Source organism: Notolabrus celidotus, chromosome 19 (assembly GCF_009762535.1).
Source record: "Notolabrus celidotus isolate fNotCel1 chromosome 19, fNotCel1.pri, whole genome shotgun sequence".
Lineage (NCBI taxonomy): Eukaryota > Metazoa > Chordata > Actinopteri > Labriformes > Labridae > Notolabrus > Notolabrus celidotus.
Window position 1 is genome coordinate 872,391 of NC_048290.1, and position 27,007 is coordinate 899,397.

The 27,007-nt window shown below is 43.3% G+C and overlaps 1 protein-coding gene across 1 annotated transcript; it reads right to left on the reverse strand.

The window, feature by feature from the left end:
* Nucleotides 1-85: 85 nt before the first annotated feature.
* Nucleotides 86-25,452, reverse strand: aebp1 (AE binding protein 1). The gene is made up of 21 exons (XM_034709511.1): nt 24,814-25,452; nt 16,690-16,935; nt 16,420-16,482; nt 15,073-15,147; nt 14,669-14,734; nt 13,332-13,391; nt 13,178-13,237; nt 8,909-8,986; nt 8,697-8,806; nt 7,723-7,862; nt 7,554-7,638; nt 7,314-7,458; nt 6,764-6,843; nt 5,204-5,327; nt 4,900-5,096; nt 4,497-4,670; nt 4,286-4,411; nt 3,956-4,202; nt 2,566-2,705; nt 2,364-2,463; nt 86-2,260 (listed from the first exon to the last, which is right to left on the reverse strand). Exons 1-21 carry the CDS (start codon nt 25,067-25,069, stop codon nt 1,701-1,703), a joined length of 3,132 nt encoding a protein of 1,043 aa, XP_034565402.1. The 5' UTR covers nt 25,070-25,452; the 3' UTR covers nt 86-1,700.
* Nucleotides 25,453-27,007: the final 1,555 nt, after the last annotated feature.

Below are 27,007 nucleotides of genomic sequence, written 5' to 3' on the forward strand. Positions count from 1 at the left end.
ATTAATATCAGTCTCCTTTGTAACCAGTTAAAAACTCCTCACAGGAGCTTTAATTAAGTGATCACCCAAAATAAACACAAACAGCTGATTTAGAAAATAACTTCATTTAATCAAAGCTTTCAACTGAACATAAAAACCATACATTTAAAATGTGACGTACCTTTATAATAACTTTGTGAAGTACTGAGTGTGTTTTTATATATGAGGCTCATTTTAATGTGTCCTGAATGTCTCTGCTCAGCAGAAACTCACGCTAGGATCCATTCTCTGTTTTTGTTGACGTTCCATTTGTATCTGACATCTTCAACATCGGTCTGATTTAACCTGGTTTGGGTCTAAATGCATGAGAGGTATACAAAGTTTTGGGATTGCTTCTAAATGTGCTGAATGCAAGTACGCAGGGTTCCCACTCGTCCTGGAAAACCTGGAAAACAGTTGACCAGTTTTCCAGTACTGGAAAACGCCTGGAAAATGGGAGAAAAAGTAAAATGTCCTGGAAAATGATTCCAACATGACTGTGTGTGATCTAACAAGGTTAAAAAAACACATCCCCATTCAACATTTGTGGCCATTTTTGTCATTTAGTTCTATTTAGGTCATTAATGCTCTGATCCTCTGATTATTATTATTATTTATTATTTCAGTAAGGCAGCTTCCAGAGTCCTTTGCTGTCTCTTTAGTTTTATACTTTGCTAATTTTATATTTTTCCAGAAAAGAGAAAGCTGAGATGTTGCCCATCATTGTTACTTGGTTGCACTAATAAAGTGAAGTGCTGTACATCTGTGGTTGCATTATTCTATAATTAATTTGCCATCATTTTTAATCATGTAAGAGATGATTTCATGGATAGCCATAGACTGCATTTCTTCAATGTAGACTTCCACTGAGAGGAACATATTAGACTATTTAGGAATTAAATTAGGAACAAAATTTAGACTTTTATAACAACTTGATCTTCAATGAAAATGTCCTGGAAAATGATCTCTGGAAAAGAGTGGGAACCCTGAGTACGGTCCCACTTAAGGTGCTCCTTTATGCAGACGACAAGTTCATGTTGTTGTTCTACTGATTACTGGTTTGATTCTTCTTGAGACTTAAAACAGCTGCTTTCTTCACAACCACTAGATAGCATTAATGAAAGCAGAATAAACATCCCCTTATGTTGCGTTACCTTCGATAGAAATGTTCACTTTGACGATAATTTGTACCGCGAAGAGGCTGAGATGAATTCCCACTTGGGCGTTATCGACCGTGGAATCTGAGGGTCTACTTTTCTGAAGCTGTGTGCAAGAATCATTTTTAAATCAGCCGTCACGGTGAGACACATTAGTATGTCTAACAATTTAGAACACCGAAGACTCTCAGGAGTAGATGAGCAACTCCTGTGATCTGGAAGGTAACATTTAAGATTATAAAGAGTCATGTAGTCGCTTCATGTTGTACCAGACACTCAGAATAACAATCTGCAACCGTCAGCGACATGATGACACACTGAAGTAATCTACCGGAGCACTTACAAAACTTTCTCTACCCTTGGATCCATTAAGACCAGAACTATGTTTAAGAATACCTAAATTAAAACCTTTGTGACGCCTCCATCGTTAAAACGTTCGTCTTGAAAGCTGTGATGTTGGATCAAAGTGAAGCGGTTAGTGAGGGTCTCTGTGGAGCGTAGATGTTGTGTCACTGAGTGTGGCGATCAATCGATGGTGAACTCAAAGGGATAGTCCTGCGTGGGCCCGGAGTCGAAGTTGATGCTATCGAACGGGTTCTCAGTCGACCAGCTGTCCACAGGAAACCAGGAGTCGTACCAGGAGGTCGTTGTCTCTGTTTTTGGTATCGTTGTTGGCGCTGTCGTTGTTGTTGTAGTCGTCGTTGTTGTTGTTGTTGTAGGAATGGGGCTTAACCCTCCTCGTAATCTCTGCTGACGCAGCCTCCGTAGACGAATGATCCTGAGCCGCCGGAGTCGCTCTGCTCTCTGAGCGGCGGCGTGCCCGTCTGTAGTGCTGGCGACCGTGCTGGCCGGAGTCGTTTTCACCACGGTGACTTTAGGGACGACTCGAATGGGCCGGTTGCCGTTGAGCGCCATGATCTGTTTGATGCGGTCCCAGTTGGATTTGGCTAACGTGAAGCTGCAGGGAGAGGCTCCGGAGTCGTAGCCCACCATGCACAGTCTGGTCTGAGGGGTGTGGCCCTCGGCTTTGGCGGTGACTCTGTACTCCCCCGGGTTCAGCAGACGCCAGTAATCGCCACCTGGTGCTGGAGAGAGGGACAGAAGTGTTGGAGGTCAGGGTTCAGGATCTGAAGTTGTTTCAAATATGCAACTATTTCATTTCCAGATACTTTGTAATCAAAGACATACCGGTCCTGATGTCGTGACGTATTCCCTCCACGGATACGGTGGCGTTAGCTAGCGTATTTCCCTCCACGTCCCTCACTACACCTTTAATCCCTCGGTTCACCTGCACAGAGAAGATCAGAAAAAGATTCAATCAAAGCATCTTAAATCCACTGGATCAACAATACTCTTAGTCAACCCGTGCACTCATGAAGCCGGCTCTTACTTGTTCGATGAAGGACAGCAGAGCTTCGCGGTTGTTCTCCCACTCGAGGGGAAGTTCACTCTCATGAGGAAACTTGTCGCAGCCCAGGAAGATGGACAGCTCAAAGCAGTTGGTGTGCAGGTAGCTGAAGTCGTTCATGCCTGAGGAAGAAGAAAGGGATGGAAAATAAAGGATTAGTTCAGTATGAGACTGGAAGATCGCCAGTCCCCAGTTGGTTTTGGAAGCGTGGAGTTTCTCATTTGGGTCGTCACCATCATTTTTTTGTCTTTCTTCTTCCTCTGTGAAAAAAAGTGTCAAAGCATCACTCACATCATTATTCTTAAAGGTGACATATTGTGCTCTTTTTCATCAACATATATTGGTCTAAGAGGTCCCCAAAACATGTCTTTAAAGTTTATTGCTCATAAAAACACTTTGAAATCAGATTCTGGTCTGCCTGTAAACCCCTCTTCTTCAGCCCTGCTCAGAACAGGCTGTTTTCTGTGTCTGTGCCTTTAAATAAGAATGAGCACTCTGACCACGCCCCCTCAGGAAGTGGGTGTGGCCTCGGCTCTCAGACCCGCGTTACTTCAACCCTCTGAATCTGATCCAGAATCTGATCCTGACGGAGAGGCGCCTGCAGCAGGACCTTTCTGAACCATTGGTCACAGATTTAGTGTTTCTTGTTGTTTTATTTGTCAGCATGTCGACGTGTGTCTTGGTACACAGCTACCAACATGTAGCTATGTGGCTATGCTAACCAGCGCTAGCACTTATCCATGATAAATAAAAATCCTCCCCTAGATCTTCAAATCTGTAGACGTGGGGAGTCAAAGCGACCTTTGTGTTTATTAAGACAGCCTACAACTAGCATGCCTCCCTCCTAAGCTCCTTGTTAGCACACATGTGTGCAGGGAATGAAAAACGGAGGAGGGGTTGAGTTGTATTTTATACAGTCTATGGGCTGAACAAGCTCCGAGCTCTGACTTCCTGTTACAGACCGGATGGCGTTGTGACGTATGAAAAACACTGAAAACTGAAACGGCTGGTTTCAGCACACATTTACAGAAAGGTGGAGAAATCAGAACAGGGGCAGAATGGAGTCTTTGACTTTTCAGGGGGTTTGTAGACAGGGACACAGATTTCAGGGAGAGAACCATTAACATTTTGCATGATATGTCACCTTTAAATCGACTAACAGAGTAATCTACCATTCCTCTAAATACGGTCACTTGTGGCGACACAAACAAAGGTAGTGACGCCCAAAATGACGAACTGGAGTCGACAAACCGACAAGGGATGTCGCTAATACGTGGTCTTTTTTCTCCCACCTTATTTTAGTTTTTAGTTTTCTGTCAAGAGTTAAAAACTTGTAGAAACATAGTTTGATGCCCGCTCGGTCGAGACTTACTGCCGACCACTGGTTTCCAGCTGGCTCTGTTGGCGATGCCCTGCCCTCCGGTGACATCATCACCGTGACAGGATCCCCGGTACGTCTCCGTCATGGTCAGATGGCTGTGGGCGTACGACATGGCCAACCATCGGAACATGGCGTCGTCGGCCGTCTCCCTCAGAGCGCCCTCGTTCTGCCGCTGAATGCGAGCCCACGTCTCCTCGTTCATCTCGGTGTTCATTCTCCAACGCCGGCTCTCCGTTAGCTTAACGACACAGAGGGAAGGTTACTTTGATTTTTACGATGGCGTCAGGTACTTTGATAATGGTTTTAATGAAGTGGTCTTACAGAGATGGGCGGACGCTGCATGTCAAAGGGGTACGCGACCAGTTTTTCTCCTCCTTGTAAATTGGCACCGAGCACGAACGGTGTGCGCTCCATCCAAGAGATGATGGCTTTAGTCTCAGTAGCGAGCTGTAGGAGCAGGAAGTGGTTTAAAACTCTAAACTGTGTGGGGTTAACGTTAACAAAAGACCACTAGTGTCAGAAACAAACTCACAGAGCCGTTCAGGGCGTTTTCAGGGAGCGGGATGTGATGGTTAGGTACGATACGAGGGACCCAGCCTCTTTCCTCGGCGCCCCATAAAATGCTGTTGAGGTCTGGGAAGTTCTCGAAGATGTCGTAACCTTCTTCAGTCCAGTGACCCAACGCCCAGTTCCCCATCTCTGAGCCCTAGAGGACGAGAATAAGGTCCATGTGAGGTCTCAAAGAGAGTTAAATGGTTTTATGCCATTGCAGAAAGCAACTGTGTTAGGAAATTCAAGGCTGTTGTTTGTAACGGGGAGTTAGGGTATTTTTAAGTATCTGGGGTCTAAATGCCTGAGGGTCCCAAGGTTTTGACACCTTGACTGAAAGGATCTGCACATAAATAGACCTCTTAAGACTGAGGTCAAATTCGTACCATCTCAAAGGCGAGCTCGTAAGCATCTGGGTTCAGCGAAGGCACAAGGTGTATTCTGACTCCGTCCACCAGGCGGCGCACTCTGGGGTTATCATCGTTGTACTCTTTGCACAGGAACTGCATCAGAAGGAGAAGAAGCTCTCGACCCAAGGCTTCGTTACCGTGAAGACCGGCTGTGTACCGAAATTCAGGTTCACCTACGGACAGTGAGACGAAAGAGAACAGCGTCAGACTCACTAACTCCAACATCCTCTTCCTGTTCTTATTCGTCGTATCAGGTATTTTGGCCGTCTGTCTCCCGTACCCGTCTCGTGCTCTCCGGGGTTGTCGGAGATCTCCATGGCGTACATCTTCAGGCCCTGCGCGCTCTTCCCGATGTTGTAGATCCTGGTGATGTTGGGGCACTCCTCGTTTATCACCTTCATCATCTGAAAAACGACGACACGGACAAACGTTAGATTTGACGATCTTAGTCGGGTAATCCCGAGTGGCAACCTCCGGTCTCAAACGATGAAGCCCATGTGGAAGTGTTATAAACTGCAATTCATGGAGAATCTGCTTGAGGCTGGCTGCAGAAACACCGGAAACCACATAGACATGAATGGGAAAAAGACGATCTTTGCAGCTTTAAAGGTGACATATCATGCAAAATGTTCTTTTTAATGGTTCTCTACCTGAAATCGGTGTCCCTGTCTACAAACCCCCTGAAAAGTAAAAGACTCCATTCTGCCCCTGTTCTGATTTCTCCACCTTTCTGTAAATGTGTGCTGAAACCAGCCGTTTCAGTTTTCAGTGTTTTTCATACGTCACAACGCCATCCGGTCTGTAACAGGAAGTCAGAGCTCGGAGCTTGTTCAGCCCATAGACTGTATAAAATACAACTCAACCCCTCCTCCGTTTTTCATTCCCTGCACACATGTGTGCTAACAAGGAGCTTAGGAGGGAGGCATGCTAGTTGTAGGCTGTCTTAATAAACACAAAGGTCGGTTTTACTCCCCACGTCTGCAGATTTGAAGATCTAGTGGATGATTTTTATTTGTCATGGAAAAGTGCTAGCGCTAGTTAGCATAGCCACATAGCTACATGTTGGTAGCTGTGTACCAAGACACACGTCGACATGCTGATAAATAAAACAACAAGAAACACTAAATCTGTGACCAATGGTTCAGAAAGGTCCTGCTGCAGGCGCCTCTCCATCAGGATCAGATTCTGGATCAGATTCAGAGAGTTGAAGTAACGCGGGTCTGTGAGCAGCCGTGTATATTCAGCCAACATGTAAACATTAGATCAACGTGCCGGACAGCCGAGGCCACACCCACTTCATGAGGGGGCGTGGTCAGAGAGAAAACAGACTGTTCTGAGGAGGGCTGAAGAAGAGGGTTTTACAGGCAGACCAAAATCTGATTTCAAAGTGTTTTTTTGAGCATAAACTTTAAAGACATGTTTTGGGGACCTCTTAGACCAATATATGTTGATGAAAAAAGCGTGATATGTCACCTTTAATGAACATGTTTACAGTCTGGTTCAAAAAACGGCTTGGCTCTACGAAGCTAATCTCTCTATCGGCACACTCTGTACAGGGGGTGAATTATTTCTAACGTGACGGTTCAGAAGATATTAAGATTCTGAGTTTTTGCCCAAATAAGGACATGACTGACGTGACTCCCGGTTGGGAACACATAGCTGTTGGCTAAGAGGCTCACACTACGTCACACTCTGCCTGGTTGAGTTCCGCATTTCCAATATGGCTGCCGCCGTCTCTTGGCTTCAAAGAAGCTCTCAGGAACAGATGGGTGACGTCACGGATACTACGTCCATATTTGATACAGTCTATAGGTAATCCATTATTTCTCACGGGACAGACCTGTCTCATGTCCTTGTAGTTGTGGTGTCTGAAGTCCAGGTCGTCTGAGGGGGTGACTTCATTCTCACTGTGGTGGCTGCCTGAAAGAACGAACACACAGATTTGTTAATTGAAAATGATAAAAAAGACACAAAAGACAAGAAAGTGTGAGAGTGGGCGGAGCCTGTGAACGTCTTTAATGGAGAGTAAGACATTTAAACATGAGTTATGTTAGACGGTTTAGGGGAAAGAGATGTCTGACACCTTGCTGTCTGGATTTTCGGTAACGTTGGAAAACCTTAGCAGCTCCCTGAGTCACGGTTATGTAACACACGTTCTAACTCTGAGGTTATGCAGTCCGTGTTGTGAAACAGCCTCTATTCTTTCTCCAGTTTTGGCAAAGCTATGCTACTTTCATCCAGTGGACTGTGACGTACTCCTCTAAGGAATGAGAGAGCTCTCTGTCTGAAGAGGATTCAGAAACCTGAAGTTTAAATGGAGGTTTAAACATGCAGACGTGAAGCTGAGACTCTCTACGTGTTGCTGGGGTGTCGATGGTTGTTGTACTGACTGGGTAGCTGACAGGCGAGGATCTCGGCTCTCAAACACAAGCTGCCGTTCCAGCTCTGAGGCAGGATGCGGATGTAGCGTGCGACCACAGGAGCCGTGAACTGACTCATCACTGGCGTGTCTTTATCCACGTTCCCGTAAAACAACTGCAGAGAGACGGTCACATAAACAAAGGAGAGTGAGCCAGAACCGCCCCCCCTTCATCTTCTTGTCTCTTTGACTCTTTAAAGTTTAAAGTTACCCATTCAGCGTAGCCGTCATGCAGCGTCGTCCAATCACGGCTGTCGTTACTGAAGGCCACAAAGTACGTGGACACGAAATCCTCCCTGGAAAGAAGACCAGAGTTTGGAAAGGGTCTGACATGGTTCCAGTATGATGAACCACAGCAGCGTTAAGAAAGCAGGACTTACACGGTCTCTGAGTTTCTCCCCTGAGTGATGACCCCCGTGAACTCCACCTCACGGCGGGCGTCCACCTCAAACCAGTGGATGGTCTCCTCTGGCTCTGCACACCAGGCTCCACCGTACAGGTCTTCTTCGTTATCAGAGCCCTGAAAGAGACCCCGGGGTTTATCTTAGTCCTCTTTTTTGTAACACAGTTTGACATTTTTGTTTTTTGTTTGGGGGCATTTTGTCTTTATTGGATAGGACAGGAAACAAGGGGAGTGGAGAGAGGGGGAAGACATGCAGGAAATGGTAGAGGTTGGGAGTTGAACCCGTGACCGCTGTGACGAGGACTAAGCTTAGACCGCTAGACCAGCGGTGCCCCCAGTTCCTCAGCTTTTGTCATGCTGCTATAGGCCTAGACTGCCGGGGGAACTGGCGCACTGACACACTGGGATCCTAGCTCACCCCCTTCCCCCCAACCCCTTCATCACTTACTTTAACTCTTCCTGTCCCATTAAAGTTACTAACCATAGACCTTTCTGGAGTCCCTGAGCTCCCTTGTCTCGTAGATTCCTCTGAACTGCCGTATGCATCCTCCTGCTGCGGACGTTCTGGACTCAAGCGGCAACAGGTACTACTACTCGTCTCATCACTATCATCTCTCTCTCTCTTCATCTCCCTCTATCCCTCTCTCCAACACGGTCTCAGTAGATGTGTGTCTAACATGAGTCTGGTCCTGCTGGAGGTTTCTGCCTGTTAAAGGAAGTTTGTCCTCTCCACTGTAACTAGCTAAATACTGCGAGGTGCAATGCTCATGATGGATTAAGATGGGGTTAGACCGAGTCCGATCCGGTCTTGGTGTTGGGTCTCTGTTCATAATTTGACATAGAGTGGTCTAGACCTGCTCTGTTTGTAAAAGAGTCTTGAGATAACGTTTGTTGTGATTTGGCGCTATACAAATAAAGGTTGATTGATTGTTTCTGGGTTCGGATGTTTACCTGCATGTTGAGTCGTCCTCTCTGAGCCGCGAACCCGTGATGGGACTGAGAGGAGGCCAGCAGCTGGTCGTCTTCCACCCGGTGAGACTCCATCCCCAGAGGAGGACACTCTGAAAACACAAAGAGGGTCCTCACTCATCGGTCTTATTTCCTTTTGAATGTGTGTATTCAGACTTGAGAAGGTGTAAACAGTTAAGTCGTCCTCTTCTTACTTTTGGGTTCCACAGGCACTGACATCTGCCTCAGCCTCTCCTCCTCCTCCTCCTCCCACTGCTTCCTCAGCCGCTCAGCTTCATAACGACAAAACAGTCTGTCAGAACATGTTTTTCTTTACATGGACCTCGCTCTCCGACCCACCACCGCAACAACACCACACCAAAATATTTCCATATGTGCGCGTACAGTCGACCTCGTTCCCACCCGTGCATTCCTCGTGTGTTTGCAGCGTTGAATGTGGGTCAGAGTCAGAGCGGCCCGGTGGAGTTAATATCTTCAGGCTGTTTGGATGCACAGAACATTTCTGGGACTTCTAATTTGACTGAAGTGAAAATGCCAAAATGTTGAGTAACACTGGAGCAGATGGTTATCAAACACTCCTCTCTCTGTGTGTGTTTGAGATCATTGGAACATCGTCCAGCTGGACTCTGAGCTTCATATCAAAACCCACAGATCAGAGCAGCTGTGCTCCCATTTCACTCTCTGCTCACTGCTTTATTATCCTCTTTGTTGGTTATAAACAACTAAAGCATTAAGAATGGGAAAAATCTCATGATACGCTTCGTCTTTTTAATGTTAACATAAAAACTAAGTGTCATAACACAAGACTAAGTCCAATATAGTCCAGAAAGTATCATCTATCTTTTAGAATAGCTTTTAAGATGATTTTATTGTTTTTTAAATCTCTTAATGGTCTTGCTCCTTCTTATTTATTAGATTTGCTTTTATCATATGAGCCGGTGGGCTGCACGGTGGTGCAGTGGGTAGCGCTGGTGCCTCACAGCTAGAAGGTTCCTGGTACGAATCCCTGGCCAGGCGGGGGCCTTTCTGTGTGGAGTTTGCATGTTCTCCCCCGTGCATGCATGGGTTCACTCCGGGCACTCCGGCTTCCTCCCACAGTCCAAAATCATGCTCACCAGGTTGATTGATCACTCTAAATTGCCCGTAAGTGTGAGTGTGTGCATGAATGGTTGTCTGTCTCTCTGTGTTAGCCCTGTGATAGGCTGGCGACCTGTCCAGGGTGTACCCTGCCTTCCGCCCGAACCCAGCTGGGATAGGCTCCAGCTCCAGTGACCCCTAACGGGATAAGTGGTCAAGATAATGGATGGATATGAGCCGGTGAGAGCCCTCAGGTCTTCAGGTAGTGGACTTTTAATGGTACCAAAAGCTAGAACAGAGACTCACGGTGAGGCAGCTTTTTAATATCACGGCCCACGCCTGAGGAACGCCTTACCTGAGGATCTGAGGGCTGCACAGAGCATCAACATTTTTAAAAAGCAAACTCAAGAACGACCTTTTTAGTCTCGCTTTTAACTGAACAGTTTTATTTATTTATTTATTTTAGTCACTTTTATTCTACTTATTTATTTATGTACTTATTTATGTATTTTAAAAATAGCATCTTATGTTTTTTTAATTGTTTAATATTTTAGTGTTTTATTATTTTAGAAATGTATTTTATTTTGGTGAGTTTAATTTCCTGTGTTGAGTTTTAACAGGGCTGCATGGTGGTGCAGTGGGTAGCGCTGGTGCCTCACAGCTAGAAGGTTCCTGGTACGAATCCTTGGCCAGGCGGGGGCCTTTCTGTGTGGAGTTTGCATGTTCTCCCCATGTATGCATGGGTTCACTCCGGGCACTCCGGTTTCCTCCCACAGTCCAAAAACATGCTCAGGTTGATTGATCACTCTAAATTGCCCATAAGTGTGAGTGTGTGCATGAATGGTTGTCTGTCTCTCTGTGTCAGCCCTGTGATAGGTTGGCGACCTGTCCAGGGTGTACCCTGCCTTCGGCCCGAAGCCAGCTGGGATAGGCTCCAGCTCCAGTGACCCCTAATGGGATAAGCGGTCAAGATAGTGGATGGATATGAGCCGGTAAGAGCCCTCAGGTCTTCAGGTAGTGGACTTTTAATGGTACCAAAAGCTAGAACAGAGACTCACGGTGAGGCAGCTTTTTATCATCACCGCCCACGCCTGAGGAACGCCCTACCTGAAGATCTGAGGGCTGCACAGAGCATCAACATTTTTAAAAAGCAAACTCAAGAACGACCTTTTTAGTCTCGCTTTTAACTGAACAGTTTTATTTATTTATTTATTTTAGTCACTTTTATTCTACTTATTTATTTATGTACTTATTTATGTATTTTAAAAATAGCATCTTATGTTTTTTTAATTGTTTAATATTTTAGTGTTTTATTATTTTAGAAATGTATTTTATTTTGGTGAGTTTAATTTCCTGTGTTGAGTTTTAACAGGGCTGCATGGTGGTGCAGTGGGTAGCGCTGTTGCCTCACAGCTAGAAGGTTCCTGGTTCGAATCCCTGGCCGGGCGGGTGCCTTTCTGTGTGGAGTTTGCATGTCCTCCCCGTGCATGCGTGGGTTCACTCCGGGTTCTCCGGCTTCCTCCCACAGTCCAAAAACATGCTCAGGTTGATTGATCACTCTAAATTGCCCATAAGTGTGAGTGTGTGCGTGAGTGGTTGTCTGTCTCTCTGTGCCAGCCTGTGATAGGCTGGCGACCTGTCCAGGGTGTACCCTGCCTTCGGCCCCGAAGCCAGCTGGGATAGGCTCCCGCCCCCCGTGACCCCTTACGGGATAAGCGGTCAAGATAGTGGATGGATATGAGGCGGTAAGAGCCCTCAGGTCTTCAGGTAGTGGACTTTTAATGGTACCAAAAGCTAGAACAGAGACTCACGGTGAGGCAGCTTTTTAATATCACGGCCCACGCCTGAGGAACGCCCTACCTGAAGATCTGAGGGCTGCACAGAGCATCAACATTTTTAAAAAGCAAACTCAAGAACGACCTTTTTAGTCTCGCTTTTAAATGAACAGTTTTATTTATTTATTTTAGTCACTTTTATTCTACTTATTTATTTATGTTATATATGTTATGTTCTTTTAATTGTTTAATATTTTAGTGTTTTATTATTTTAGAAATGTATTTTATTTTGGTGAGTTTAATTTCCTGTGTTGAGTTTTCTTGTTTTACCTCCAGTGTTTCCTCATTAATATATCATGAGAGCGTTTCCTCAGTTCATTCAGACTTCCCTTTTATTTTTCATTTATTCATTTTACAATGTCATTGTATGAAAAGCGCTTTATAAATAAAGTCTGACTGATTGAATATTGCAAAACTAGTATAAAATGTGATAAATATAATCAACAACAAACCCAAAGAGCTGCTTTGTATCACTGAAGTAGCCCCAGTTAAAGCAGCGATTCAGTGGGGAAGCCTGACCGTCGTATTGTGTGACGTGGGCAAAGTTTCAAACTGTGTCGTGAACGCGTGTCGGAGTAATCCCACAGCTGCTCTGAACGCCTCGTTCGCAAAGCCACGTGAGATTTCAGAGACCAGAACGAGATTTGCTCAGATTCCGACTTCACCTAATTGCCGTGTTCCGGAATGCTGGGTGGGTTCCCCTTTGTTCTTTGATGCTCCTTAAAGAGACAGTAGCGGTAATAGAGGCCCTTAATGAGGGGTTTCAAAGACAGCAGCCTGAGATTAGTGAAGAAGTGTTTGAGCAGTAAACCATTTAAAGATACTTCAGAGCGACCAGAGAGCCTGACAATGAGCGTAACACCCCGTCTTTAAGTGTCTGAGTGTTTGCTCTGTAGGCTGGTCCTTGATGGGTCAGGGAAGCAGCACAGTATTGGTTGTTAGAGGGCACTGATTGGTTCCTTCATTCCCTCCTCTTTTGTCTACAAACAGCTTAAGACAAACAACCAGACCTCAAAATCAGAAAACCTTAAAACACCAAGGTTCAGGACCAAGCAGGAACCTCAAGTCTAAAAAATATGAGTCCAAAACTGCAGTTCATCGAGGATCCACTTGAGGCTGGCTCCGGAAGTACCAGAAACCACATACACATCCATTCAAAAAAGCCGATCTTTACAGCAGAAATGAACATGTTTACATCCTGGTTCAAAAGACGAGTGGAGTCTGGACAGCTCATTTCTTGATCGGCACACACTGTACGGGGGGTGAATTATTTCATAACACTGTAGCTGTTGGCTAGGAGGCTCAAAGCCCGCCTCTTTACGTCACAATCGCTCGACAGCAGGTACGTCAAGTTCAACATTTCCAATATGGCCGCCAATTGGCCTCAAACCAGCGTTTCAGAAACAGATGGGTGACGTCACAGAGACTACGTCCAATATTTATACAGTCTATGTTCAGGACTGAATGAGGGAAGACCGCCTGTAGTAGCCGAGTATAAATGTGTGTTTATGAAATTCATCTTTTATCAGTGATCCAAAGAAAAAGACAAACCTTTTTCCGCCTTCTCTTTCCTCGCTCTCTCCTCCTCTTCTTCTTGTTTTTTGGCGAGGACTGCAAAAAAAGAAGAATCAGACACAATCACAAACTGCAGCACGTTAAATAAAAAGCGTATTGATTACTGATAGTTATTATTAACCCGACTTACTGTCACCGTAATCATATTCCTCATACCACGGGCCGACAAACGGGACGACTGTGGTTTCCTCTGAGACACAAACAAAAAGAGAGTCATGGTTATGTTCACGCCAAACACGAATAAAATCATTCACACGTAAAGTCAACGTAAAGACTTCTGTCGGGTTGCGAATGACTCAAATACGGAAAAAATTATACATGCAAATTGAGCAATAGTTCACGTTTGGTGAGATGTTAGACTTTTCTTAATTTCAGCCTCACAAATCCTGTCCAGTTGATATTTACCTCTATCCATTAGCATATAATAAAGTGTTTCAAGGCCCAAACTCTTTTAAAGGTGACATATCAGGCTTTTCTCATCAACATATATTGGTCTAAGAGGTCCCCAAAACATGTCTTTAAAGTTTATGCTCAAAAAAACACTTTGAAATCAGATTCTGGTCTGCCTGTAAGCCCCTCTTCTTCAGCCCTCCTCAGAACAGTCTGTTTTCTGTGTCTGTGCCTTTAAATGAGAATGAGCTCTCTGACCACGCCCCCTCAGGAAGTGGGTGTGGCCTCGGCTGTCCAGCACGTTGATCTAATGTTTACATGTTGGCTGAATATACACGGCTGCTCACAGACCCGCGTTACTTCAACCCTCTGAATCTGATCCAGAATCTGATCCTGACGGAGAGGCGCCTGCAGCAGGACCTTTCTGAACCATTGGTCACAGATTTAGTGTTTCTTGTTGTTTTATTTGTCAGCATGTCGACGTGTGTCTTGGTACACAGCTACGAACATGTAGCTATGTGGCTATGCTAACTAGCGCTAGCACTTTTCCATGAAAACTAAAAATCATCCACTAGATCTTCAAATCTGCAGACGTGGGGAGTCAAAGCGACCTTTGTGTTTATTAAGACAGCCTACAACTAGCATGCCTCCCTCCTAAGCTCCTTGTTAGCACACATGTGTGCAGGGAATGAAAAACGGAGGAGGGGTTGAGTTGTATTTTATACAGTCTATGGGCTGAACAAGCTCCGAGCTCTGACTTCCTGTTACAGACCGGATGGCGTTGTGACGTATGAAAAACACTGAAAACTGAAACGGCTGGTTTCAGCACACATTTACAGAAAGGTGGAGAAATCAGAACAGGGGCAGAATGGAGTCTTTGACTTTTCAGGGGGTTTGTAGACAGGGACACATATTTCAGGTAGAGAACCATTAAAAAGAACATTTTGCATGATATGTCACCTTTAATGTACCTTTTAATTTATCCAGTTTTCCTTTACAGCTGAAGTAAACTTTGATTTAAGGACATGTTCAGAATATAAAACTTAAAAACACTCCTCCTGTAGAAGAGAGGCGTACCTGGTATGTACATGATGACCTCTGTGGTTGCAGCTTCTTTTCGTGGGAATCCACCCGGCAGCTCAACTGTGAAGAAATCAACACAAACTCTGTTAAACTGAGAACTCAGACATCCAGGGAGGGAATCTATCTGCTGGAAAAACCTCATAAACCTGGAAGAAGAAGTACCCTGGAGCACTTCAGGTCGAGTCTCTGCCCCAGTAGTCCGTCTGTATTTACTTACAGGGTCCATTAACAGAATAAACCGCCGTCATGGAGGACGGTATCCTGACACTGGATGCTTTCACATCCTTCCCAGCATAAACTCAGAGCCGTGATCGTAACCTGATGGAACCTCTGAGCTCCGTCATAAAAAGCTTCATTAAACTTTTTGGCTCTCACTGATAGATGATGAGTTAACCTACGTCCGGCGTCCCAGTAGTCTGCATCAGGCGGGCCGAGAGGGTTTGTTGGAGACATCGTCTTCTTTGAGGTGTCGACTGCAAGAAAGAGACAATCAGTCACACAGGGCGTTAAACTTGTTTTCATATTGAAGTTTAAAAACTCATTGTGCTTTAACATGTACTGAGATGTCAACATTATGTAGAAAGAAGTGTTTATATGACAACTCCAAATTGATTTCGTTAGCCAGCACTAAAACCAGTTCAGCGACCCATTAAAGGTGACATATCATGCAAAATTGACTTTTTAATGGTTCTTTACCTGAAATCTGTGTCCCTGTCTACAAACCCCCCGAGAATGAAAAGACTCCATTCTGCCCCTGTTCTGATTTCTCCACCTTTCTGTAAATGTGTGTGAAACCAGCCGTTTCAGACTTCCATGTTTTTGTTTCGTAACAACAATATCCGGTCTGTAACAGGAAGTCAGAGCTCGGAGCTTGTTCAGCCCATAGACTGTATAAAATACAACTCAACCCCTCCTCCGTTTTTCATTCCCTGCACACATGTGTGCTAACAAGGAGCTTAGGAGGGAGGCATGCTAGTTGTAGGCTGTCTTAATAAACACAAAGGTCGCTTTGACTCCCCACGTCTGCAGATTTGAAGATCTAGTGGATGATTTTTATTTATCATGGATAAGTGCTAGCGCTAGTTAGCATAGCCACATAGCTACATGTTGGTAGCTGTGTACCAAGACACACGTCGACATGCTGACAAATAAAACAACAAGAAACACTAAATCTGTGACCAATCCTTCAGAAAACGTCCCGCTGCCTTTCTGGTAGAGGTCGGTTTTACTCCCCACGTCTGCAGATTTGAAGATCTAGTGGATGATTTTTATTTATCATGGATAAGTGCTAGCGCTAATTGGCATAGCCACATAGCTACATGTTCTTAGCTGTAGCTGTAGCTGTGTACCAAGACACACGTCTACATAATGATAAATAAAACAACAAGAAACACTAAATCTATGACCAATCCTTCAGAAAGGTCCTGCTACAGGCGCCTCTCCGTCAGGATCAGATTCAGACGGTTGAAGTAACGTGATCTCTGAGCAGCCGTGTATATTCAGCCAACATGTAAACATTAGATCAACGTGCTGGAGAGCCGAGGCACATCCACTTCCTGAGGGGGCGTGGTCAGAGGGAAAACAGAGTGTTCTGAGGAGGACTGAAGAAGAGGGTTTTTCAGGCAGACCAAAATCTGATTTCAAAGTGTTTTTTTGAGCATAAACTTTAAAGACATGTTTTGGGGACCTCTTAGACCAATATATGTTGATGAAAAAAGCGTGATATGTCCCCTTTAAAGACTCACCCAGGTCCGGTTCAACAGGCTCCACCCAGGTTTCAGGACTCTTTGGGGTCACAGGTCGAAACACTGTGAAGATCAGACAGTTTAAAATGTTGCTGTTCAATAAGGACGGGGAAAGTTATACTCATTAATATGTTTTGTCTTGTAAGAGAATTCAGCATTTTCCTAAAACATGAAATAATTGAATCACCATGTGTATCCATCGTCCTCACATTAAATTAAATACAGACTTCCTGTAAACCTCTGAAACCCTTAAACAGGAAGTATACGTACGTGTGTCCCAGCCCAGTTCAATCATCAGCTTCTCCTCCTCCTCCTCCAGAGACGGACGCCTGATGTCTGTCTGGACCGTCGTCGTCGTCTTGGGTTTCTTGGTGGCTTTGGGCGCCTTTGGCTTCTTGGTTGGTTTTGGTGGTTTGGGTTTTTTGGTGGGCTTGGGTGCTTTGGGCTTCTTTGTAGGCTTTGGGGTTTTCTGCTTCTTTGCTTTGGCTTCCTTCTCTGCGGCTTTCTTTGCTCTGGCTTCAGAGAGAGGGGGTGAAAGCAGGGGAGGGGTTATATGTTTGAATACAATGTGAGTATACGTTTATATGAGAGTGTCTGTTCAGCTTCTTTAATAGGACTCTATGAACTTTTATAGAAGAATGTTTCTCTGTAGTTTTCTTCGTTAGCACAGACGCTTTTTCAGCTAACGTCATTCAAACCAAATTAAAGCTGAGACTCAGACACTGAGGCCAGATCACGTAAAGCAGCAGGACCTGGTTCTGACAGAGGACTCCGGCAGCTCTTTGGTTTGTTTTGGTCTGAGACCAAACAAGAAAGAGCTCAAAGCCAAGATCTAATGACCTCCTCAGACAGCTGCTCCTCTAACAGCCTAAATGTTGCTTTGTACACGACAGAAAAGTTATATAAGAGTTCAGAAAGTATGATCTGAGAGTATAGCACCCTCCTGGGAGCCGGATTAGACTGCAGGATGAATCCAATCTAATCAAATAAAAGTCTGTTTTTATATTCAAAATAAGTGAGTGTTCTTTATTTTGAAAAATAGAAGAAGAGAATGATACCACTCTTACGTCTGTGCATTAAGTATAGATACGCTCAAGTCAGGGTGTTGTTAGCCTAGCTTAGCAGTCCATCTTAAAGTTATATTTCTGGCCTTTTTGGCTTTATTTGACAGGACAGCTGAAGAGAGACAGGAAATGTGGGGAGTAGAGAGTGGTGGAAGACATGCAGGAAATGGTCACGGCTGGGAGTCAAACTGGCAACCTCTGCAACGAGGACTGTAGCTGCTTAGACCGCTAGGCCACCAACACCCCTTAGCCATCCATCCTAAATGTGCTCAGGTCCAGAGAAGTCTCTGGTGCTGCTGTCTTTACATGGTTTCCTCTTTGCATGGTTCAGTTTTAACCTGCCTTTGCGGATGCAGTGACAAAATTGGTTTTCGGAAGTGATTTTGTGCCCATGCAGTGACTACCACTACAGAGGTTTCTCAGATTCTCTGAATCTTTTAATGATATTATGTACTGTAGATGATGAAATCAGTGGTGCAGTGGGTAGCCCTGTTGCCTCACAGCGAGAAGGTTACTGGTTTGAATCCCCGGTCGGGCAGGTGACCTTCTGTGTGTAGTTTGCATGTTCTCCCTCGGCTTCCTCCCACAGTCCAAAAACATGCTCTCCAGGTTAAATGGTTACACCAAATTGCCCGTAGGTGTGTGTATGAAAGGTTGTCTGTCCTTGGTGTACCCTGCCTTCCGGCCTAAGTCAGCTGGGATAGGCTCCAGCCCCCCCGACCTCTACAAGATTAACGGTCTAGATAGTGGATGGATGGGACAATGAAATCCACAAATTCTTTGCAATTTTATGCTATGACGAACATTTGTCTCAATTTGTTGAACTATTCACTCACCCAGTCTCATTGAATCTTATGCAGATGACACTGTTGTATCTATTAAAAGCTGATATCAGCCACAGTATCAAAATAATTGACCTGGGTTGTTATGATTAGGTCAAGAGATGTTTTTCAGTGAAAAGAAACATAACCACAAATCAACTTGTCAACTTATTAAAGGTTGGTAATGAGTACCTTGAACTCGTAACATCTTCATCCAGTCTGTTTGGTTTATTATTTTGTTGCGAAATCAAATGTTTTTAAAGCAAATATCTAACAGATGAGTGTGGGCGATCTCTGAGCCTCCACACTCACACAATTTGATCCACAATCAGCTCAGCATTCCTGAACGCCCCTTCAAGTGTCTAATGAGAAACTGCATTAAAACCCTAAACGTGTAAAATAACAGGTTTCCTGGAGAAGTTCAGTAAATATTACAGAGAGGAGATCCTCAAAGAGTTTGGATCCACCTTCGTTATGTAACCATCACCAAACACAGAGGGCGGCTTGTTTTCCTCTGCTAGACATGTTCCCTGATTTTCCACCCGTCCTTAAACACACCACGGCCCTCACAGCCAGTTCATTACTCACCTGCTGGGAACCTGGCAGACACTTTCTAACACTGTCAGTCATCTGTGTTTGGCTTTTTTTGGAGCTGAAATAACATTACACAATTCACCTGACCAAGAATCAATCCTATGAAAGACTCCTTTTACTCTGGCTAACTAGCCTAGCTTAGCATAAATACTAGAAACAGTGTAGTTCGAATGAGTTATTTGATGCTGTAGAACGAGATATAAAGAAGGATCAGTTTAGATCTGACCCTTCTTTAGAATGTTGACTTTTCTCTCAGAATTCTAACATCAAAGGCAGAATCCTAGAATGTTGTCTTTGATCTCAGAATTCTACAATGTTGTCTTTGATCTCAGAATTCTAGAACGTTGTCTTTGATCTCAGAATTCTAGAATGTTGTCTTTGATCCCAGAATTCTAGAGGATGTCTTTGATCTCAGAATTCTAGAATGTTGTCTTTGATCCCAGAATTCTAGAATGTTGTCTTTGATCTCAGAATTCTAGAATGTTGTCTTTGATCTCAGAATTCTAGAACGTTGTCTTTGATCTCAGAATTCTAGAACGTTGTCTTTGATCTCAGAATTCTAGAATGTTGTCTTTGATCTCAGAATTCTAGAATGTCGTCTTTAATCTCAGAATTCTAGAATGTTGTCTTTGATCCCAGAATTCTAGAATGTCGTCTTTAATCTCAGAATTCTAGAATGTTGTCTTTGATCTCAGAATTCTAGAATGTCGTCTTTAATCTCAGAATTCTAGAATGTTGTCTTTGATCTCAGAATTCTAGAACGTTGTCTTTGATCTCAGAATTCTAGAATGTTGTCTTTGATCCCAGAATTCTAGAATCTTGTCTTTGATCTCAGAATTCTAGAATGTTGTCTTTGATCCCAGAATTCTAGAACGTTGTCTTTAATCTCAGAATTCTAGAATGTTGTCTTTGATCTCAGAATTCTAGAATGTTGTCTTTGATCCCAGAATTCTAGAATGTTGTCTTTGATCTCAGAATTCTAGAATGTTGTCTTTGATCTCAGAATTCTAGAACGTTGTCTTTGATCTCAGAATTCTAGAATGTTGTCTTTGATCTCAGAATTCTAGAACGTTGTCTTTGATCCCAGAATTCTAGAATGTTGTCTTTGATCCCAGAATTCTAGAATGTTGTCTTTGATCTCAGAATTCTAGAATGTTGTCTTTGATCTCAGAATTCTAGAACGTTGTCTTTGATCTCAGAATTCTAGAACGTTGTCTTTGATCTCAGAATTCTAGAATGTTGTCTTTGATCTCAGAATTCTAGAATGTCGTCTTTAATCTCAGAATTCTAGAATGTTGTCTTTGATCCCAGAATTCTAGAATGTCGTCTTTAATCTCAGAATTCTAGAATGTTGTCTTTGATCTCAGAATTCTAGAATGTCGTCTTTAATCTCAGAATTCTAGAATGTTGTCTTTGATCTCAGAATTCTAGAACGTTGTCTTTGATCTCAGAATTCTAGAACGTTGTCTTTGATCTCAGAATTCTAGAATGTTGTCTTTAATCTCAGAATTCTAGAATGTTGTCTTTGATCTCAGAATTCTAGAATGTTGTCTTTAATCTCAGAATTCTAGAACGTTGTCTTTGATCTCAGAATTCTAGAATGTTGTCTTTGATCTCAGAATTCTAGAATGTCGTCTTTAATCTCAGAATTCTAGAATGTTGTCTTTGATCTCAGAATTCTAGAATGTTGTCTTTGATCCCAGAATTCTAGAATGCTGTCTTTAATCTCAGAATTCTAGAATGTTGTCTTTGATCTCAGAATTCTAGAATGTCGTCTTTAATCTCAGAATTCTAGAATGTCGTCTTTAATCTCAGAATTCTAGAATGTTGTCTTTGATCTCAGAATTCTAGAATGTTGTCTTTGATCTCAGGATTCTAGAACGTTGTCTTTGATCTCTGAATTCTAGAATGGTGACTTTGATCTCAGGATTCTAGAATCTTGTCTTTGATCTTAAATGCAGAACTCTGAGAAAAAGAATGGGACTCAAAAATCATCAGCGGTCCAAACCCTCTTCCATATTAATGCTTTGATTGACAGCTGTGTTGACCAATGAGGTTCCTGCAGCGCCGTGAAAACCTGATCATCAGAGCAGAGGAGGAACGTTGAGAGGAAACGTAACAAACACTAACACAAGAGTCATTGAACGCACCATAACTGTGAGCATCTGCTTCAAACCCACACAATGATCTGTGACTCTGTGGACTGGACCCACCGGAGGGAGCTCTGACAGTTTAAGTAAAATGTTTGTTTTGGTTAGAGGATGGAGAGGCGGGATGCCAATACAGTGGCTCCACAAGCAGATCCCTGCAGAGCAGACTCTTTCTCCAAATGCCCAATATGTCAGCAGACACCACTAAACCTAAACAGCTCACCCTTTGAAGCAATTCCAAAACTTTTTGTCCTCATTACTCATTTATATGTAAAGAGAAACAGAGTCCAGGTCTACAAGTATGGAGATACCTTCTTAATGGGAGCTTAGAGTTTGGGGTTTAGAAGGAAAGAACTAAACAGTAGATTTAACTGTCATGCAAACATATAGATAAAAGCATTCCTGATGGTCTCTGTGCAGAAACAGACAAGTCAAGCCAATATAAGTCTGTGACACAGCTCTGATAAACATGTTGCATACTCAGCTAACTCGTCCCTTCATAAACAAAGACATGAAAATCTGCTCCAGGTCTCAGGTTGAGTTAATCATGGCCCCTTTATGTAACAGAAATCAGCCACACATGAGCGGCTCAGGCTGCTCTGGTTTGTGGTTTTGCTTCATGCAGCGGAAAGTGAACCTCAGTCAGTGCCAGAGCATGAGTGCTACTGAAAGTAGGTCCCCTCGTAAATCCCGTCTGCTCACTTATGGAAAAAATGGTAGTGGAAATATCCGCGCTGCTTGGACTCTGTGTGTTTCTGCAGATGTGTCTGTTTTAGTGGACGGAGCAGAGACAGGGTGCAGACAGACGCCGCTCTCCCTTGTTTGAGCTCGCTCTCTGATCATTGTGTTTGACTAAACAAGCTGCTGAAAGTTTTTACAGTCCAGTCCACAACCGGGACTCCTGGCTGAGGAAGCAGGTCATGGGAGCAGCGGTTCTGTCAGGCTGCCAAGAAACTGTCAGACCTCCAACTGACTGTTTCTGCTCCGTCATCCCTGAACCACTCAGAGGTTCTTTATCCAAACTGAATCCCAAAGTCTTCTGGGGTCCTGGTTTTTAGACATGCAAGTCATCTGGTAAACAAACAAGGCTTTAACGATAGCTTTGTGACTAACACACTGCAAAAAGTGAAGACTGAATGTCTTAAACCGTTTAGATAGACGTATGGAAGGACTGATGGATGGATGATTCCACTCTGGAAAAGCTGTAAAAACTGGGACACTGCTGACTCATATTTGAGCCCTTTTTCCCGCTCAGTAAGACAAAAATGAAAGTCTTGTTTTCAGTTTTGAGGCGTTAACTTTGAGACATTCCTGGACACTTGGCGAGTGATTATCTGTTTCTCTTGGTGCTAATTTAAATCTTCAGTCCCATTTTTCCCGTTGTGTTCCTTCATGTCTTGTTTTTGAGAGAGGCAGAGACACTGAGTCGTTTCTGCAGAGTAATGTGGAGACAGAGCTTTTTTAGATAACAGAGTTTAAAGTGAATGTTTTGCAGCCTCTGAGATTGATTGCAGCCTTTCAGGTCTGTGTATCATCAGAGTGTTGGCTGCGAGCTCAGAGTGGAGGAAAGGTCATAAAATATCATATTTAAACTGCATGTTTCTGCTTTTTACACTAAAGAAAATATGATGGATCAACTTAGAACTCATGAGCTGAAGTGTTCATATAAACTGAAGCTCAAGAAACCCTTGAGATTCATTTCTATGGTTCCCTTAAAATTTAGTTTGTTTTCAACTTAGTGTTCTTGAAATGAAGTCTAAAGGGAACCTAAAAACAGATGCTGGGGGAAACCAGAGTTTCTGTTTACAGCTACACTTAGTGTTTTTTAAAGTTCACACAGTGTTCATGAAATAAAGTCTAAAGGGTACCTAAAGACATACACTAAAAACACCTTTCAGCCTCAATTACAAGGTTCCCTTAAATGCCTTTTTGAGTTTGTTTCCCACGTAGTGTTCTTGAAATAAAGGTTAAAGGGTACCTCAAAACATACAGCAAAATAAACTCTGGAGTTGCAAATTTAAGTTATACTTAATTGTGTTTTTTAAAGTTTGTTTACAACTTAGCTTTCTTGAAACAAAGGTTAAAGGGTACCTAAACCCAGAAGCCAAAATGAAAGTCCAGAGTTTCCATTTCTAAATGAAATTTCCAGGGTTTACTTCAGCTTTAGACTTTAGACTCAGCGTTAGCTTGTTTTTAGGTACCCCTCAGCTGTTGTTTTTTAAGAACACTAACTGCTAGACAAACTTTAAAAAGTAAAAATAAGGGTACCTAAATATTCCCTAAAGTGTCTTTTAAAACGTTTTTTTAGCACTAAGTGTTCTTGAAACAAAGCCTAAAGGGTACCTTAAGACAGACGCCAAGGGAACCCTGGAGTTTCAAATTGCAGGTACCCTTAATTGTCATTTTAAAGTTGTCTAGCAGTTAGTGTTCTTAAAAAACAACTGTTAGGGGGTACTTAAAACAAGCTAAAGCATTGAAACAAAGTTTAAAGGGTACCTAAAAACAGAAGCAAAAGGAAAGCCAAGAGTTTTCATTTGAAGGTGAAGGGTTTCCTTTAGCTTCTGCATTAAGGTACCCTATCATCGCTGTTGTTTCAAGAACACTACATGGTAGACAACGTTTAAAAAATACAAGTAAGGGTACCCTAAGTTTCCTTAAAGTGTCTTTTTCAAGTGATTTTTACAACTAAGTGTTCTCGAAGCAAAATCTAAAGGGTACCCAAAGACATGAGCTAAAATAAACCTTTGAGCCTCAATTTCAAGGTTCACTTAATTGTCTTTTTAAAGTTTGTTAAGCATTGAAACAAGGGTTAAAGGGTACCTAAATACACAATCTAAAGGAGAGCCAAGAGTTTCCGTTTTAAAATGAAGGGGTTACTTTAGCTTCTGTGTTTAGGTACCCTTAAGCCTTTGTTTGAACAACACTCAGTGCTAAACAAACTCTAAAAAGATAATTAAGGGGACCTTAAAGTTCCCTGGGGTGTCTTCTTTAAAGTTCTTTTAATCACTTAGTGTTCTTGAAACAAAGTTTACAGGGTACCTAAAAACAGACAGCAAAGAAAATTTCAAATTGCAGGCACCCTTAATTGTCATTTTAAAATGTGTTAAGCTAAAGGAAAGCCAAGAGTTAAACTTTTAACATGAAGGGTGTCCTTTAGCTTCTGTATTTAGGTACCGTATATAGTTTGTTTCAAGAACACTCAGTGGTAAACAAACTCAAAAAATAAACTTAAGGGTACCTCAAAGTTCTCCAAAGTGTCTTCCTTAAAGTTTGTTTACCTCTTAGTGTTCTTGAATCAAATGCTGAAGGTCACCTTCAAACCTAAACCAACGGGTACCTTGAAACAGATGCTTAATGGTCGCCCACTTTAAATCAACTTTAAAACAAACAAAAATTGAAGGGTACCTTAATACGAGTGTCTGTAAGGGATGCTAACAAGGTGTGTGTGTGGATGAATCCACCACTGAATATACCTGGAGGACAGCTGAGGACAGACAGGAAGTGAGAGGGGGAAGACATGCAGCAGCCTCTGTACATGGGGCGCTCACTCAAACCACCATACGGTCCATATTGCAAGAAATTTGGGGTTATAAAAACAGTCCAGTGTCTTTAATAGAACAAAAACACCCAGATCAAATAATTTAAGATAGCTGTCACACTGCCAGTATCAAAATACTTTTTCAGCACGTCACTCACTGTGGCTTTAATCTCACACATTAACCTCTTCTTGACATCCTCACTGCGTTTGTAGAAGTTCCAACTCACCTGCCTCGACCTCCTCAGGTGTTTTCTTCCTCTTTGGTTTGGTCGGCTCCTCCTCCACCACCTCAGCCGGCTCGTCTGACATTTCCACCCCCGCTTCTTCCTCCCTCTGCCTCCCGTCCGTCTCCACCGCTGCTCTGGTTTCTCTCACCTGAACCCGACCCCCTGAGAGTTTATCCTCCTCCACATCCTCTCCGGCGCAGACCAGAGCGCCGCACAGGCTCACGCCGAGCCAGACCACCAACACCTCAGCCCTCATGTGTCCGGTGACTCTGCAGGAGAAGCTCTGAATCTTACAAAAAGACGACTATGCAGCAAACATCTGACCTGCAGATGCACAGATTCAGCCGTGTAAGGTCTCCACACGTTGAGGTTCTTTTTTTTAGAAGTCTCACAGGCAGAGAGAAGAAAAGGATGAGCCTGCAGAGGTCTGGAGAGCTTCCTCCTCTCTCTAGTTGAGTCAGTGTGCAGACAGAGAGAAAAAGTTGTGAGCTGAAGTTTTAAAGCTGCCTCCCGGTCGAGCTGGAGCGGAGGAAATGCATCTGTCTGGAGTGGATTTTCTCCAACAGCAGCACACCTCCCTGCCTCTTCAGCTCCCTCCTCCTCCTCTTCTTCCTCTCTCATACACTACACAGACACATCTCTCCCTCCTGGCCCTTCACCCCCTTTTCCCCTCACCCATCTCTGAGCAGAGGGGAGGAGCATCTGCCACATGTGACATTCCTACAGAGGAAGAAAGCAAAACACAGAGAGAGAGGAAGATCATTAAAGACAGACTTTTTGATCTGGTTTGTTTTGAGGAGACTTCAGAGGGAGTTAATGTCGATTATCAAACCTCAGAGGGAAGCTGACATGATAGAAAACACAAGAAGCGGCTCAACGTTACATCTGAACATAAAGAATAAACATCAGGACATGTGGTCGCCTCCTACTGGATCCAGAGGAGATTAAAAGCAACTTTAGAGAAACACATGTTGCTGTTTAAGAAACTGTAGCTGTTAAAAGTTTCACATTCTTCCTTTCATATTTCAAAAACTGAACACTGCAAGCGCTCAAATGCATCCTTTTCTTTCTGCAGGACATGTAGGGATTCTGCTGTCAGACCACACTAGACCGGACTCTATGTTTTATCATTAACAAAGACCCAACATCAAGACCGTGACCATGAGCAGAGCACTTTGCAGCATTTAGCAAGTTACAGTGGCAAGGACAAACTTCCTTTAACAGGCAGAAACCTCCAGCAGGACCAGACTCATGTTAGACACACATCTGCTGAGACCGTGTTGGAGAGAGGGATAGAGGGAGATGAAGAGAGAGAGAGAGATGATAGTGGGGAGACGGATAGTAGTAGTTGTAGCAGCTGGAGTCTGGACCACGTCCACAGCAGCAGAGATCCAGAGGAACCTACGAGACAAGGGAGCTCAGGGACTCCAGAAAGGTCTAAGAAAAGAGAGAAGAGAGGGAGACCAGAAGAAAGAAAAAGAGGAGAAGAAATGGTGAAGAAGAGACAGAAGGAAAGGACGAAGAGAGAAAGAAATATAGTAAGAAGGGATGGAAAACAAGGAGAAAAAAGAAAGAAGGGATGAAAGAAAGAAAGAGAGAAGGGATAAAAGAAAGAAAGAAGGAATGAGAGAAAGAAAGAAGGAAAAGGAAAGAAGGGATAAAAGAAAGAAAGGAAGAAAGAAGGAAGGAAGAAAAAGAAAGAAGGAAAGAAAGAAAGAAAGAAAGAAAGGAAGAAAGAAGGAAAAAGAAAGAAGGAAAGAAAGAAAGAAAGGATAAAATAAAGAAAGAAGGAATGAGAGAAAGAAAGAAGGAAAAAGAAAGAAGGGATAAAAGACAGAAAGGAAGAAAGAAGGAAGGAAGAAAAAGAAAGAAGGAAGGAAGAAAAAGAAAGAAGGAAAGAAGGAAAGAAAGAAAGAAAGGAAGAAAGAAGGAAAAAGAAAGAAGGAAAGAAAGAAAGAAGGGATAAAATAAAGAAAGAAGGAATGAGAGAAAGAAAGAAGGAAAAAGAAAGAAGGGATAAAAGACAGAAAGGAAGAAAGAAGGAAAAAGAAAGAAGGAAGGAAGAAAAAGAAAGAAGGAATGAGAGAAAGAAAGAAAGAAGGAAAGAAAGAAAGGAAGGATAGAAGGAAAGAAAGAAAGAAAGAAAGAAAGGAAGAAGGAAAAAGAAAGAAGGAAGGAAGAAAAAGAAAGAAGG

Coding starts and splice junctions, on each gene's coding strand:
- aebp1 (XM_034709511.1), bottom strand. CDS start 25,069: ATGAGGGCTGAGGTGTTGGTGGTCTGGCTCGGCGTGAGCCTGTGCGGC. Junction 14,735..15,072: donor AGACTACTGGGACGCCGGAC/GTAGGTTAACTC, acceptor ATTTCTTCACAG/TTGAGCTGCCGGGTGGATTC. Junction 5,097..5,203: donor CCCCGGAGAGCACGAGACGG/GTACGGGAGACA, acceptor CACTGTCCGTAG/GTGAACCTGAATTTCGGTAC.